General features: G+C 38.8%; 3 protein-coding genes across 3 annotated transcripts; 1 reads left to right on the top strand and 2 right to left on the bottom strand.

The window, feature by feature from the left end:
• The first annotated feature begins 2,124 nt into the window (after positions 1-2,124).
• On the top strand, positions 2,125-3,397 carry LOC120290578 (KDEL-tailed cysteine endopeptidase CEP1-like). Its single transcript, XM_039306885.1, has 2 exons — positions 2,125-2,223; positions 3,083-3,397. The coding sequence occupies exons 1-2, from the start codon at positions 2,125-2,127 to the stop codon at positions 3,395-3,397; spliced, it is 414 nt and encodes a 137-aa protein (XP_039162819.1).
• Positions 3,398-3,484: 87 nt separating this feature from the next.
• LOC104434827 (senescence-specific cysteine protease SAG39) lies at positions 3,485-4,399 on the bottom strand. Its single transcript, XM_010047687.3, has 2 exons — positions 3,964-4,399; positions 3,485-3,852 (listed from the first exon to the last, which is right to left on the bottom strand). The coding sequence occupies exons 1-2, from the start codon at positions 4,397-4,399 to the stop codon at positions 3,485-3,487; spliced, it is 804 nt and encodes a 267-aa protein (XP_010045989.2).
• A 1,350-nt stretch (positions 4,400-5,749) lies between these two features.
• Positions 5,750-11,557, bottom strand: LOC104427568 (ubiquitin-like modifier-activating enzyme atg7). The gene is made up of 16 exons (XM_039307581.1): positions 11,342-11,557; positions 10,344-10,667; positions 9,692-9,909; positions 9,180-9,371; positions 9,044-9,098; positions 8,852-8,950; positions 8,584-8,771; position 8,541; positions 8,388-8,493; positions 8,165-8,309; positions 7,928-8,086; positions 7,619-7,807; positions 7,208-7,408; positions 7,006-7,121; positions 6,750-6,909; positions 5,750-6,232 (listed from the first exon to the last, which is right to left on the bottom strand). The coding sequence occupies exons 2-16, from the start codon at positions 10,480-10,482 to the stop codon at positions 6,050-6,052; spliced, it is 2,151 nt and encodes a 716-aa protein (XP_039163515.1). The 5' UTR covers positions 10,483-10,667; positions 11,342-11,557; the 3' UTR covers positions 5,750-6,049.
• Between the last annotated feature and the right edge of the window lie 1,593 nt (positions 11,558-13,150).

Below are 13,150 nucleotides of genomic sequence, written 5' to 3'. Positions count from 1 at the left end.
TGGAGTCATTCTTCAGGGTCCATAATATATACCATTCCGTTTGCCCCAAGCAATAGAATGGCTTCTTTCAAAGGGAAAAATATTAGCTACGTGGGCTCCATGAAAGAAGCACCATCGTCGCATGAGGGGGAACCACCATCGTTGGTGGAGCCCACGTAGCTAAATAATTCTTGTGCATTCCTCTGAAGTGGGAAGATCTTACCTAGATTTAGTGTATGCGGCAACATCATCGTAGTCATTATGGACCGTGAAGAATGACTCCAAAATATTAGCTACGTGGACTCCAAAATAGAATGGCTTCAAGATCTTACCTAGATTTACGTTGGAAATGTGTAACTCCAAAAAAACCTTCATGGTCATTGCGCATGAGAGGGGTCCACCATCGTCGCATGAGGGGGAACCACCATCGTCGATGGGATCGAAGAAAAATTTACGGATTAGTAAACAAGAATGCCTTAGTTCAAAAAAAGAAAAGAAAAAAAGAATGCCACGTGTACCACCAACCAATCTTTACTAAAACCCTTGCCAAATTTATTACAAACCATACACCTTCGAAGAAATAGTCTTAAATCTAATATAGAATTTTCAATTTTACCAATACAATTGTAAACCTTTATGGTGGATCTGGTGGTAGCCAAGTAAAATAGCCGGTGATGATTGGACTACCAAGTTTGCGATTTTTTATTGAAATTGACCTGAAAGAGTATATTGGAATTTTGTGTAAAGATTTACAATTAAATTTATCAAATTGAAAATTTTAAGAATGAATTATTATCCATACAATATATCTACGATTGATCGAATAATTCTCCCTTACAACCTCTAATATGACCAATTATAATATCCTTAATTTAACCTGATCACAAAGCCTGATTGCCCCACAAGTTTTACGATATTCAGATGGAGAGATTCTTGATAACTTAAGCGTTAAAATCATAATATCCTTAATCTAACTTGATCACAAAGCCTGAGTGCCCTAGGAGCTTTACGATATTCGGGCGGAGAGATTCTTGATACCTTAAGTGTTAAAATCTTGTTATATTTACCTACCTCTGTTGACGATGACTAATGTTTATATTATTTTTATTGAAAGTAAACTTTCAGAATCGCCTTTAAGGATAATTCAGGAGATTTGGTCCTCTGAATTAATTATGTGTTATTAGGTCCTCCAGATAAAGGGCAAGACGACCCTCATCGAGGTGCTTGAGGTGCAACCAACACCCCCGCCTCGATGAATATTAATAATATTTAGATATTGTTGAAGTAGGAGAATATTCGCTCTATGCTCCTCACAAGGTTCTTCACCTTATGTAATTATCACGCGGCAAGCCACCCGGCATAATTTTATCCCATAAAGCCAATATTTAACTAGAAAACATTATCTTTTCGATTTGTCATCCCTAAATTTTTACATTGTGTTTAAATATCAAAAGTTAATGTAATTATACTTGCTTTTATTGTTGAAATTCATCTATTTAATTTTGAAATGAAAATTACCTTCAAATAATATGCACTGGATGTGGGTCACCATGTACTATAAAAACATATAAAATTAAACATGAAATTAAGTTTACAAATACGTTATCCGATCAAACTTCCATGTCATTTAATTTTGGGTGTGTTTGTTTGAGTGAAACTGTTTTTCGGAAATTAGTTTTCTAGACCTTTACTCCTTTGGTTTGTTATAAATAATTAGTCCACCATAAATACTTTTCAATCAACAAAAATATTCACAAGTTAGGAAAATGAATTCCCAAATCTAAAGAGATGAAAACACTTTCTGAAATTGTTCCTCTTGAATTTTTTAGCATTTTAATATTTTTTTCTTTTTCATTTTGCTTCTCCCTTCACCAGTCGCTAAGCGTCAGCAATAGGTGGTGACCAATGACCGGCTATAGGTGCTAGTCAGCAAGGCTTGACTTTGCCTCTACCTCGCCAAATCTCGGCGAGGTCAAGCTTGCTAGACCCCTGCATGCTCGAGCCTCACTCGAGGTCGACAAAATTAAGCCTCATTGGGATTTGACGAGCTTGAGCCTTGCCAACCTTAAATGAGGCTCCACCTCGCTAGATTTGGTGAGGTCGAGCTTGTTTGAGAATGGTAAGCTCAAGCCTCACCTAGGGTCAATGAGCTCGAGCTTGCTAGATCTCGGTGAGGCTAGTGAACTCAAGCCTCACTTGTGGCCTATTGCTGGCTATCTTGAGGCTCAGCGACATGTGGAGGAAGTAGGAAAAAGAAAAAATAGAACAAAAAAATAAAAAGGAAAAAAATTGATTTTTTTTTTTTTTTTTTTTTTGCTTAAGATAAAGTCATGAAATTGAATTTTTTTTCCAAATGAGATCCAAACACGAGAAGACATCTTTGGTTACATATCACCAAACAAAAGGAAACTACCCATTTTCCTAAAAAATGATTTCCGAAAGGTATTTTCTGTTAGGGCTAATATTATGAAAACTAAAACCCGATACACTAAATTTGTCTTTTATTAGTTTCCATCAAATTCTACCGCTAAATTGCTGAGTTGGATAACATGTGGCATTTCATGGGTGTACTAATTTTGGGTTTTACTATCCGTTTGTCACAAGTGTACTCATTTGTGATTTTTCGTAGTAATAATTCAATTTAACAGAAACTAACAATGAGTAAATTGTTACAAATATACTAATTTAGAGTTTTTTGTGCTAAAAAAAATAGTTTTGGTAAATTTATCACAATGGTACAACTTTAAGATTTTGATGGTAAAAAATTAATCTGATGTAAATTTGTTACACATATACTCAATATAGATAGAATTACGTTTGAGGACATATGCCCGCGCAAAACCTGTGCCACCTAATTCGTATACACTAGTTAACGTAGATGGTAAACGTAAAACACGATAAGATGCAACATATTATCTGTCAGCAGCTTTTGTCCAGCCATTGTAGACATATTTGTCCTTTTGGATTGCAAATTGAACTCTTTGTTGTATTTCAATTGAGATGCTCGACTTCAGTTGCACGATATATTTGATTCGGTATTGTTTGGGCTGGTCAAGTCCAGCACCTTAAATAACTGAAAACATTCACTTGCATTCATACATAGGGTCATACGACAGGAGACCAATATCTTCATGCACGTGCAAGTCTCCAGCCAGTTTCCGTGGCCATCGACGCAGGCGAATCAGATTTCCAGTTCTACTCCACCGGCATTTTCACCGGGGAATGTGGGACCGATCTGGACCACGGGGTCACCGCGGTCGGGTACGGGACAAGTGAGAACGGAACCAAGTACTGGTTGGTCAAGAATTCGTGGGGCACCGGATGGGGCGAGGAGGGATATATCAGGATGCAAAGGGACATTGATGCTGCGGAAGGTCTTTGCGGCATTGCCATGGAGGCTTCATATCCAACTGCATAATTGCCTGGGATTATACAGCATTGTCATGTTAATACAGAGATTGGGCCATGGTAAGCTTGTCTCTGTGGGTGTGTGGATATAATATGTCTATGGTTTGTGAATTTTCTTGTTTCTACTTATTCTTGTTCCGTGTTGAGCCACGGCCTTTAGAAGGGCGGACTCGCTGTTGGAAGGCACATCTTCATACCCGCTGATTTTCGCAGCAGTAGAGGCTGCTTTCCAGGCATTGCAGGTGTTGTCGACAGATTGGTAAGGGTAATTGGCCTCAGTCGTGAGGCCGTGGTTGCTGATAATGAACTGGAAAGCGTCGTCCATGAGGCCGCCCCCACAACCCTGGTCTTCGCCACTCCTGTCACAATCCACTAGTTCTTGCTCGGACAAAGAGGTCAGTTTTCCCGTCGTGAGTTGGGTAATCCCTTCCATGGCCGCCACAGCAGAGAAAGCCCAACAGCATCCTATATTACAAGGAAGATTCACGTCAGAAAAAGAAAAAAGAAAAATGAATGATTGAATGTTATAGTTAAACCAAGGAAGATCCCGAATATATATTCGATTCGATGCCTTACCGCATTGGCCTTGGTCCTTAATAGGCGTGACGGCTCCTTTCTTTCTCCAGTCCATGCTTGATGGAATCGTGGTCACACTTTCATATTGGAACGGCTTCATGCTCGCCGTCCGCAGGGAGGATGAACGCTTGTATCCGGTCCTTGAGGCCTTGAACTCCTCGCTCGTTAGGTCGGCAAACGCATTGATGGCTAGCTTGTACGGTTTGTTTCCATCCTGGTTGAAGGACTCGATGTACTCGACGTTGGTCTTGAAGATTAAGAAGCATCGCTCCTTCTCGGCGGCGTCCTCATACACCCGCCCATGGCGAGCCATCCACTGCTCGTGCCTCTCCCGCATGGTAGCGTCGTGGAGCTCGCGTGACCACGCTTGGGAGGCCCAGAGTCCTAGGATGGTCACCATGACAAGAACAAGTTTGCCAACAATCGTGGAACCCATGGTTCACTCTTGCTTTGGATGCTCTAGGACTCAATGTTTTTGGTGTTGTAAAGAAGTGGGAAAATGCAGGGGTTTTATATAGATCGTGGAGGAACCTCTTCCTCAAGAAGAGGCTGAAATTGGATTCCATGGTGAGTGTGAATCTGAAGAGAATAAGAACCTGATTTGCCTGGTGAATCCGGCACGTCGTTTGAGATGGGGACAACCGAATTAGTGCCGTGGACGCCGTTTCATTAGTGTTGCTTTCATTACAATAAAGTAAATAAGCACCTGCATTTCAAGAAGCTGCATTTAATCATGTTTCATATTTCTTGATAAGCATTCTTTTTCGTTTTCTTTCAACAAACTTAGCAAAGTTCAGAATCTGATTATTGAGTGTAGCTTTTGTTTTTTTCTTTTGTTGCGTCTTTTCTTCTTCTATAACAGATGGCTTTGATAGATAAGTAGAACTAGATGGCCTTGTTGAATTGTCATCTGGTTCTTTGCAATCATTCTCATATCTTATTTCCATACCCCATCATTTTCCATCAAGGAGGTCTCCGTCTACGGCTATTTGCTTTAAATGTCTAAATCACATTGAGATATCAGCTGTTACTAGAAACGGTTCTTCCAATCAAAGATATGAAATCATTATATACTTGATCTTGGTTTTTGGTGTGACGCAAACCAGATTAATAGTAGTATCATATTCGGTAGGTCTTATTGTCAGTTTGGTTTTGTGATGCTTGTGCTGCTACCGTATTGTGTCATAGCTGTGCCGGGAAACTTACCTAAAAAATGTGTGATGAAGGTTTTAAAAAATTGTTTTGATTATCGCAGTACCTCAAAATTGGGTAATGCTGCAAAGAAGGTTGGCAAACTCCTTATAAAAGCTACAACACCCAATTTTACAGCTCTAATGTTGCAACCAAACATGTTAATTTAGAATGGTTGTCAAGATTCCAAAACACGGTATGAAAATCAATGCAAGAAATGAATGCCACTTCACACACAGTATAACTATATCTACAGAAAAATGGATTATTCTTAGCAACATCGCCCGTGTATAAAATCTCGTCTCAGGTGGCCTTCGTCAACGGTGATCAAAGCCACATGTGGAAAATAATTTTTTTCCACTAGAGTGCTAATAATGCAAGATGAATTTTTTTTTTTTTTTTTTTTTATGTAACAGCAAAATAGCTTAATTTCCATTTTTTAGGAATTTGATTTGAATGGTCGCATGATAAAAAGAAAAAAAACACTCAAATGCAATTTGGCTGTACTTAAAGCAATTTACAGAATCGCAGGACAGTTTTATTGAGAATTTCAAACCACAATTTGTCCATTTGAAAATACGTCGCCACACCATCATTTAACATCATCATGAGCTTTCACGAAATTTTGGAGGAAAACTACAGGTTGAAATTCTCCACCAGGTTTACTACATAGAGGGAGGTCATTACCAAAACTGAAATTTGAAGATCTGCACTAGAAATAGACATGTAGAGGGTTGGTCCAAGGACTTCAAAGCCAGAAAAGATGAACAAGAGAAGAACATTTATAACTGACGAAGAGGATCACAGCTGAGAAAGGCAAATGGCATTTCTTTCTTCCGTCTCTGTACAATTGACCAAATAAATAATCTAGCATAGTTTCCTGTAAAAGAATCCTCTATATCTCCACGCAATCGTTGTCGTCAGCGTAGTCGTCATCGTCATCCTTGTCCCAGTCCACATCAAAAGAGCTTGCGGATTTCATAAGATCCGTTAGGCCGGTGAGATCCTCCAGATAAGTCGGATGATTAATAGCCTGAAGTACGAAATCCATTCCCCTATCCTGATATTCGGAAACCACCTGCACAAATGTTCGGTACTATGAGAAAAACTACATGTAAACAATAAAAAAAGAACCTGATCACAGATGAAACAGAGACGTAATACAATCACTTCATGAATTCACTTGGACGTCCGTAAAAGATTGATCTGATCTGTCGGCAAGTTTCCAGCTGCACAGTCTCAATTAGTCACTTTCCACTTCTAGTTCCTGATTTCTAGGCAAGAGGTATTTACAGTGACAGGTTTAGTGACTATCAACAACACAAGCATATTCCATTTGCTAAATTCCAGATTCTTAGAAGGGCTATACAGGATTGATTGAAGGTTCTAGCCCTAGATCTGGTCCCTGAGCCCATGCCTGCCCCTTCCTTTCAATTCACTTTTGGTTACACATGCTTGCTCGCCACATCAAGTGAGTCATTCATATTCAACTTCACTATGTGAGGCAGAGGAATGGTAACCACCAAAGATTGGAGAAATGGAAAAGGGTCCTTGAACTTGCGGGATACAAAAAAATTGGGGCTTGCAATTCTTACAGTTTCAGAACATGCGGTACAACTTCCCGAGCTGTGACCCAAGAGAGTGATCTGAGAAAACTGTGGAAGGGAACCTCGAATCTGATGTGGCAAAATTCCAAGTGGTTGTTCATGGTTTGCACTTATATTTGCATTGGCATGCTCACCTTCAGCATGGATCCTGCTCAAAGAGAGTAAAAATAGGAACATCTCCTGGAATGGGGGGAGAAAAAAAAAAACATAGACTCTGCCAACTATAAAATTTCTGCTGATTTACCCATGAGGATGATGCAGAATCCCAACCAACAGTTCGACCGCAAGAGCTGAAGCAATAGGTGCTAAGCCTGGACGTGTGACAGTGCATTGCTGGTCAAGAGTACGATTTGTGGTTGACTGCATCAAGAAAAAGGTATTAAAAGCCGAGCATCAAACAGAAAACCATGCCAAAGCATCAATTGCATTATATTCTAGGATATTACATCAATTGGTGCAACAACGTCATTGCAGAAGTAACAGCCCAGCCTCTGCGGACCATTATTATGAGAAAGCGATGCGGTGTCCACACTATCAGCTGGACCACTCAGAGTTTGAGTTTTCAAGTTGTTTGAAGAGCTAAAAGGACCCGCTCCATGCCTCATAACCAAGAAGCTATCAAATCCTAAAGCAGCAGTTATGGTGATCTGTAGGAATCAGAAACAAATAAATCAGGGTCATCAGCAGGCGCTAAAATATTTAACTGAAACTAAAGAATGCAGAATTCAATCTGAAGAAACACGAGTATGTCCATCACTATGAGTAAGTATGATATTGTGACAATAAGACAAACAGAAATCCAGTCTGCACAGAACATGAACCAAAAAAATGGAAGACAAAGAAAAAGGAGAGAGAACCTTGCTAGAAGCAGCTGAAAAAAGCGTGGGTAGCCACCGACTTTCCCTGGTGTCGGTCAACAGGAAAACTACATCATGAGAACTAATCAAGTCATGTAGGCGTCGACAATCATTCAGGACACTTTCTTCTTCTTGGCTAGGAACAGGATGCCCAGGCATAGGTATAGCCATTACGACACCTTCTGCTTCCTGAAAAGATTCAGAGCGACTAAGGTTCAACTATTATATTAAGCAGTTCATGAAAAGCAAACCATTAAGGAGGCATCTTCACAGAGGGCATTCATGTGAACAGATGTAAATATTACATACCACAGCTGGGAATATCTGCTTGAGATTTTTGACAGCTGAAATGGCTTTAAACTCACCACCATTCAAGCAGTCATTCAGTGTATATAATGACTGCCTCAGGGGATTTGACATTGCCACTTTCCCGCTATCAACTAGGGTAATTTTCCTGACACCCCAAGCCTACAAGTGATCACCGTCATTCTAGACAAGTATGAAGAGTGGCAATAGCAAATGAAAAATAATTTCTCCAGGACTCACCATAAGCATGCGCGCAACCTGGCATCCAAGGGTGCCAGCCCCCAACAGAAGGCACTTAGTAGCAGATAAGACATTTAAGTCCAGTGAGGGCAAAGCACGCCATCTCATCAATTTCAAGTTCAAATCCGCAGCAGATATGGCTAACCTGTAATTTGAATTTTCACAAAACTAAGTACACAGATGTTGGCACAAACTTAAACAAGAGATGATGGAGACAATATACCTTGTTGGATCCATCGCTTTGGCAAGGTTGACACATTTTGATCCTTTTTTACCCATGTTGTACTCCCACCCAACAGCATTAGGCACAGAGTTACGATCCTTCCAAACTAACAAAAATGGGACACCATATTACAGAGATGATAAAGAGAAAAACCCTAATCCTCTACAAAGCTTTTACTAAGCCTCTGTGCATCTACCTTCGGAACTGATATTAGGGCTTCACCAACAAGGGACATTCCCATATCTGCAAAACCACGATTCTCCCGAAAACAGAGAAAGTGAATCCTTCTGATGTTCCATTTGGTGAAGATAAGCGCAAGGTAGTTGCGAAGAGGCCAACCAGGATTGTGGGGCAGATGGCATGGGTCATAAAACCAAATAACAACTGCATATAGAATGTGAAGAAATCTTAACAAAGATATCCACTTGTCATAATCAATCCCTTCTTCAGAACTTCAATTGAACTGACCTTGTGACCATTGCCTTTGCAGTCTTCCCAGTCCTTCAGATGTCTAATTGTCACAGATGAATCCGAAGCAATACTTACCAAGAAGAATGGCACGTCTGCAGAACACTTTATGGCTTATTTTACCAGAAGGATAATAAGGAACACTCAAGTAGCAATCAAAAGGAACATAACAAATAGAAGAGACGCACCAGCAGTTAAATTTGAATTTCTCCATTCCTTACAAGCAGCTGACAAGGATTCTGTCTACACGATAAAAGAAGAATTTTCATATCAAGGAGGAACTCTCTGAAAAAATGATTTTTTTGTCTAGCCAAAAGAATTCACCTCCTCTGGGCTAAGCCACTGTGAAGCTGGCTTGATACCAACCAAAGTTGCTGCAGGTTCAAGGACAAGAGCAGGAAAAGCAAACCAATAATAAAAGTTCCACTTTTTGAGGTCTGCAAATGAGATGATGAGAAACCTTGAAAGCGCTGCACTATCCTCTAGAGCTTTTCCTGAATGAATATCGTCCCAAATCTACTAAAAAACCAAAAGAAGCTATTAAAAAAGACATTAAATAAAATCATTTCCTGCTATTAATGCAACAGAGGAAGCAAAGTCATTCAGCATTCTGCAAATGTACTTTTTCAAATGACGAGAATCAATCACAAGTTTTAGCATGCTACAAATGCCCATACCGGCTATATGCATAAAACACAAGTGGATCAGATCAGTAAATTGGACTACTACTTTTTTCTTCTTTAAATGTCACAAAAGTGCATAGGACATCTGACCAAGACACAGCGGAAACTAGCAGATACTACTAAATGGAGCTTCAGGGCCATATGACAAGATACCTTTTTGGTTTCAGCCTTTAACAGGCTCTGTTTGTCAAGAGACTGGTAGCCCTCAAAAGTATTTGTGTTGTAAATCGTGCCTGGCACAGAACACTTGTTCCTATTCCCAAGACTAACTGACGACGTGCATGCTTGTTCACTTGCTTCCGTTGGCAAAGACTCGGTGAGGAGAGAAAGATGATTAGATACCTGAGCATGTGAACAAGGTGCATAGAAACCTGCAATGTTAAGTTGAGACTTCAATTATCACAATAGATAGTGGGCAAACCTTCTACTATATTCCAGGTAATCCAAAAAGTACGTGAAAAACAGGGGACAAAATGTCATTGACTAAACAGAAATTGAGGAAAGAAAACATAAAATAACAACAGTTCTCAGATCTCAGCGTGAGCTCAAAATATAAAAGAAGGATACTAATTTAACAAATTACTTCATAAGAGGTAAAGATGAAAATTTAAATAAAGTAATTACCAAGTAACCCTGCCAAGTCATTTCTTGTCGAAGAAATATATATGATAAGAATTTTTTGCCAAGTTCGTAGCAGATATTCCAGCTTGCATACAATCAAAAGAATTTATTCCCTCGGTTCACTTGCCCAGCAATATCATAATCAACATCCAAGAAACAAAATAGGGAAGAGAAAATGCAATACCAGAAATGGGAATAGGAGAGTCATCAATGCCTAATTTGTTGAGCTTGAGAGAAGACAACCGATGCCAAAAACCCTCATCCACAACACTCTGAAACGGCGCAAACTGGAGTATAGGCTTCTTCTCTGAAGCATCAGCCATTTTGCGCTTCCTCTCTTTATCTAAATCTTGACAGCACAACTGTAGATTGTGATATTACAATTCTTGTACTCTGATCGAGTAAAACTCAATTGTATTTTTCTTGATTCAAGGGGGAACGGTGGTTTGCTCACAGAGGCATCTCTGTAACGCTATCCAAGACACAACAAATTTCAAGCCAGAGACACCTGATCATGGATAAACCGTATCAGAACAAAGAATCACCGAACTGCCCAAGGCACTAAATATGATTATTCAACATGGAATAATTCAGTTTTCAAGGTTTTGATTACACAGAATACCATGGGAACAGTGGATTAGGAAAAACGTTTCCTCAATTGGCTATTTAACAAGTGCCTGGGGGCACGCCCTAACAAATATCAAAAGCAAAACTTTTGATTCAACACACAATGCTCAACTCAACGAAAAGGGTAACATTCAGGCAAGATTAGCACTCTCTTCACAAGACGAATCTCGATGAAGTTCCCCAGATTAGATCGCAATGAAACTGGACTTTCGCCTACACTCAAAACCTCCAAACTCTCTTTGCAAGCCAACCCAGAAACACGTTGGAGATCAACAACCGTGAAATTAAGCTAAAACCCATCTCTATGTGATCAAAAGACGCACGTTCACTACTTCACATGCATCCAATTCCACGGAACCCACAATCTGCAGCACCAACAACAAGAAAGTCCAACATGCGGGAAACATAAAACAACTGATTTTGACGACGAACAGCGCTAATAGAGTGCGTGACGATGAAGCTTCTCAGATTTAAATCAGCAAAACCCATGTGGGAGATGGAACAAAAAGCGTAAAAAGATTGCGTCGACGAACAAGAACCACAAGAATCGACAACCTCTGCCGGGCCAATCTTTCCGACGACTCGGCGGGCGATGTTGGCGGCGGCGGGTGGTGGGTGTAGAGCGTTCCGGTCCTTGCGTGGGGCCGAGACAAGGCTTGGAAGTTGGAACTCCGTTTCAATCTTTCGTGTTAGCTTTAGAGGCCATGTGGGACAAAGCTTGGAAGACAAGAACACCTGCAGGCCGCAGGTATAAAGAAACACGAAGTAGGAGGAGACTTTCAAGTCATGTGTTGAGTAATTTGTCTCCAAAAGGATATATGATTTAAATTAAAATGCGAAGCAGGTAAAAGAAATAGAATATAAAAGTAGGAAAAATCTTGTTATATTTATTATTATTATTTTTAGAATATTTCTTACAAGTATATAAACATAATTGAAAAGAACATCTTGATGCAAGGAGAGTTATGAAAAAAGTAGGACAATTTTATTATAATTTTTTTTTGCAATTGCATCATAAACCTTTTATATTTGTACAAATTCAATTAATAAAATATTATTTAAAAAAAGCCTACGTTAAAGTCGGCCGGTTAAAATTGACCGGATGGATTGAATTAGCAATAAAAATGTCTATGACTAACTGGACCAAAAAAAGGGATTTATAACGGACTTGTCATAATTGTTATAGGTTTATGATTTTTTTATATATAATTTTTCCCTTAATCAAAGTAGGACAATTCTTCTTTTTGTGAGTTTTTTCTTTGATATAATTGTTAGGATTATTTGTAATGTCCGAAATCTTTACACGCTTCCCATTGAGTGATTGGCACATATAATTGAAGATAATTACGTAAGCGAATTCCTTTGTATGTCAATCATCGAATGGTTAATGCGATGGTGATTTTTCTTTTTTGTTCAATACCATAAATTCGAATCATCTTCATGTTGATTTTTGTCTCTTCTTTCTCACTATTACTATATTAGAAATAAATCTCATCTTATTACAAATTGACACTTGCTTAATCATTCTCTTGCATATGCGAGAGTTCAAACAATACAAAAGCAATCGCCCGTGCACATGATGGCTTGTAAATTAAAAAAATAATTAATACATCTAAGTTGACATTAAAGTAAAATTGAATTTGGAATAATATTCAACATAATCAAGTTACACTGTAATCCACATAATACCACCAATTAGTTTATTTCAAGTAAAGCTTATTAAGTAAGAGAATATAACACGAATATTTATAAGTACGAGGAGGCCGCTGATACAAATATATCATTTGAGTCAGATATATTTTAATATACTTTTTCCGACTAGAAGTTTTCATATGGGCTGGATTTGTACTCATTATCTTTTTCGTTTTAGGATGTGAATTAACAGCTTGTATGACCTATATTTTGATTAAAAAGAGGTGTTGATTTATGAATAAAGGAAAGAGGGGACATTCAGTCGATGACGTCACGGTGAGCTCTAGAAATTAAATTAATGCATATTTTTTGCTTCTTTGTCATGCTCAGTTTAATGTATGAAACAAGTTTCGAGCAAATGGAAAGAAAAATAAAAGCGACGAACAGGATATGGGCTGGGCCTTCATAAGCACCCGTGTATACCTATCATATTTATCAACCACCTAACATAACACCCATAATCTTACGTTGAACTCTTAGGTATTATAAAAATTAGAAAATACCCAAGATTTTGACCTTGATTAAATTTGATCATTAGATAATTCGCATTGTCAATACATATGAATCATCAATTAAGAATACTAATTATGGTAATATGTAGATTTTTTTTTTTCCGATCTACCAAGTGTATTCCTGTACTTTAAAGCTCGTTGTAGAGGAGCTTGGCGGGCC

The sequence above is a fragment of the Eucalyptus grandis genome, chromosome 2 (genome assembly GCF_016545825.1).
Source record: "Eucalyptus grandis isolate ANBG69807.140 chromosome 2, ASM1654582v1, whole genome shotgun sequence".
Lineage (NCBI taxonomy): Eukaryota > Viridiplantae > Streptophyta > Magnoliopsida > Myrtales > Myrtaceae > Eucalyptus > Eucalyptus grandis.
This window is presented reverse-complemented; position numbering and strand designations above follow the sequence as displayed.

Coding starts and splice junctions, on each gene's coding strand:
- LOC120290578 (XM_039306885.1), top strand. CDS start 2,125: ATGAGCTCGAGCTTGCTAGATCTCGGTGAGGCTAGTGAACTCAAGCCT. Junction 2,224..3,082: donor CTCAGCGACATGTGGAGGAA/GTAGGAAAAAGA, acceptor ATTCATACATAG/GGTCATACGACAGGAGACCA.
- LOC104434827 (XM_010047687.3), bottom strand. CDS start 4,399: ATGGGTTCCACGATTGTTGGCAAACTTGTTCTTGTCATGGTGACCATC. Junction 3,853..3,963: donor TAAGGACCAAGGCCAATGCG/GTAAGGCATCGA, acceptor CTTGTAATATAG/GATGCTGTTGGGCTTTCTCT.
- LOC104427568 (XM_039307581.1), bottom strand. CDS start 10,482: ATGGCTGATGCTTCAGAGAAGAAGCCTATACTCCAGTTTGCGCCGTTT. Junction 9,372..9,691: donor TAAAGGCTGAAACCAAAAAG/GTATCTTGTCAT, acceptor GTTTTTTAGTAG/ATTTGGGACGATATTCATTC. Junction 6,233..6,749: donor GTACCGCATGTTCTGAAACT/GTAAGAATTGCA, acceptor ACATTTGTGCAG/GTGGTTTCCGAATATCAGGA.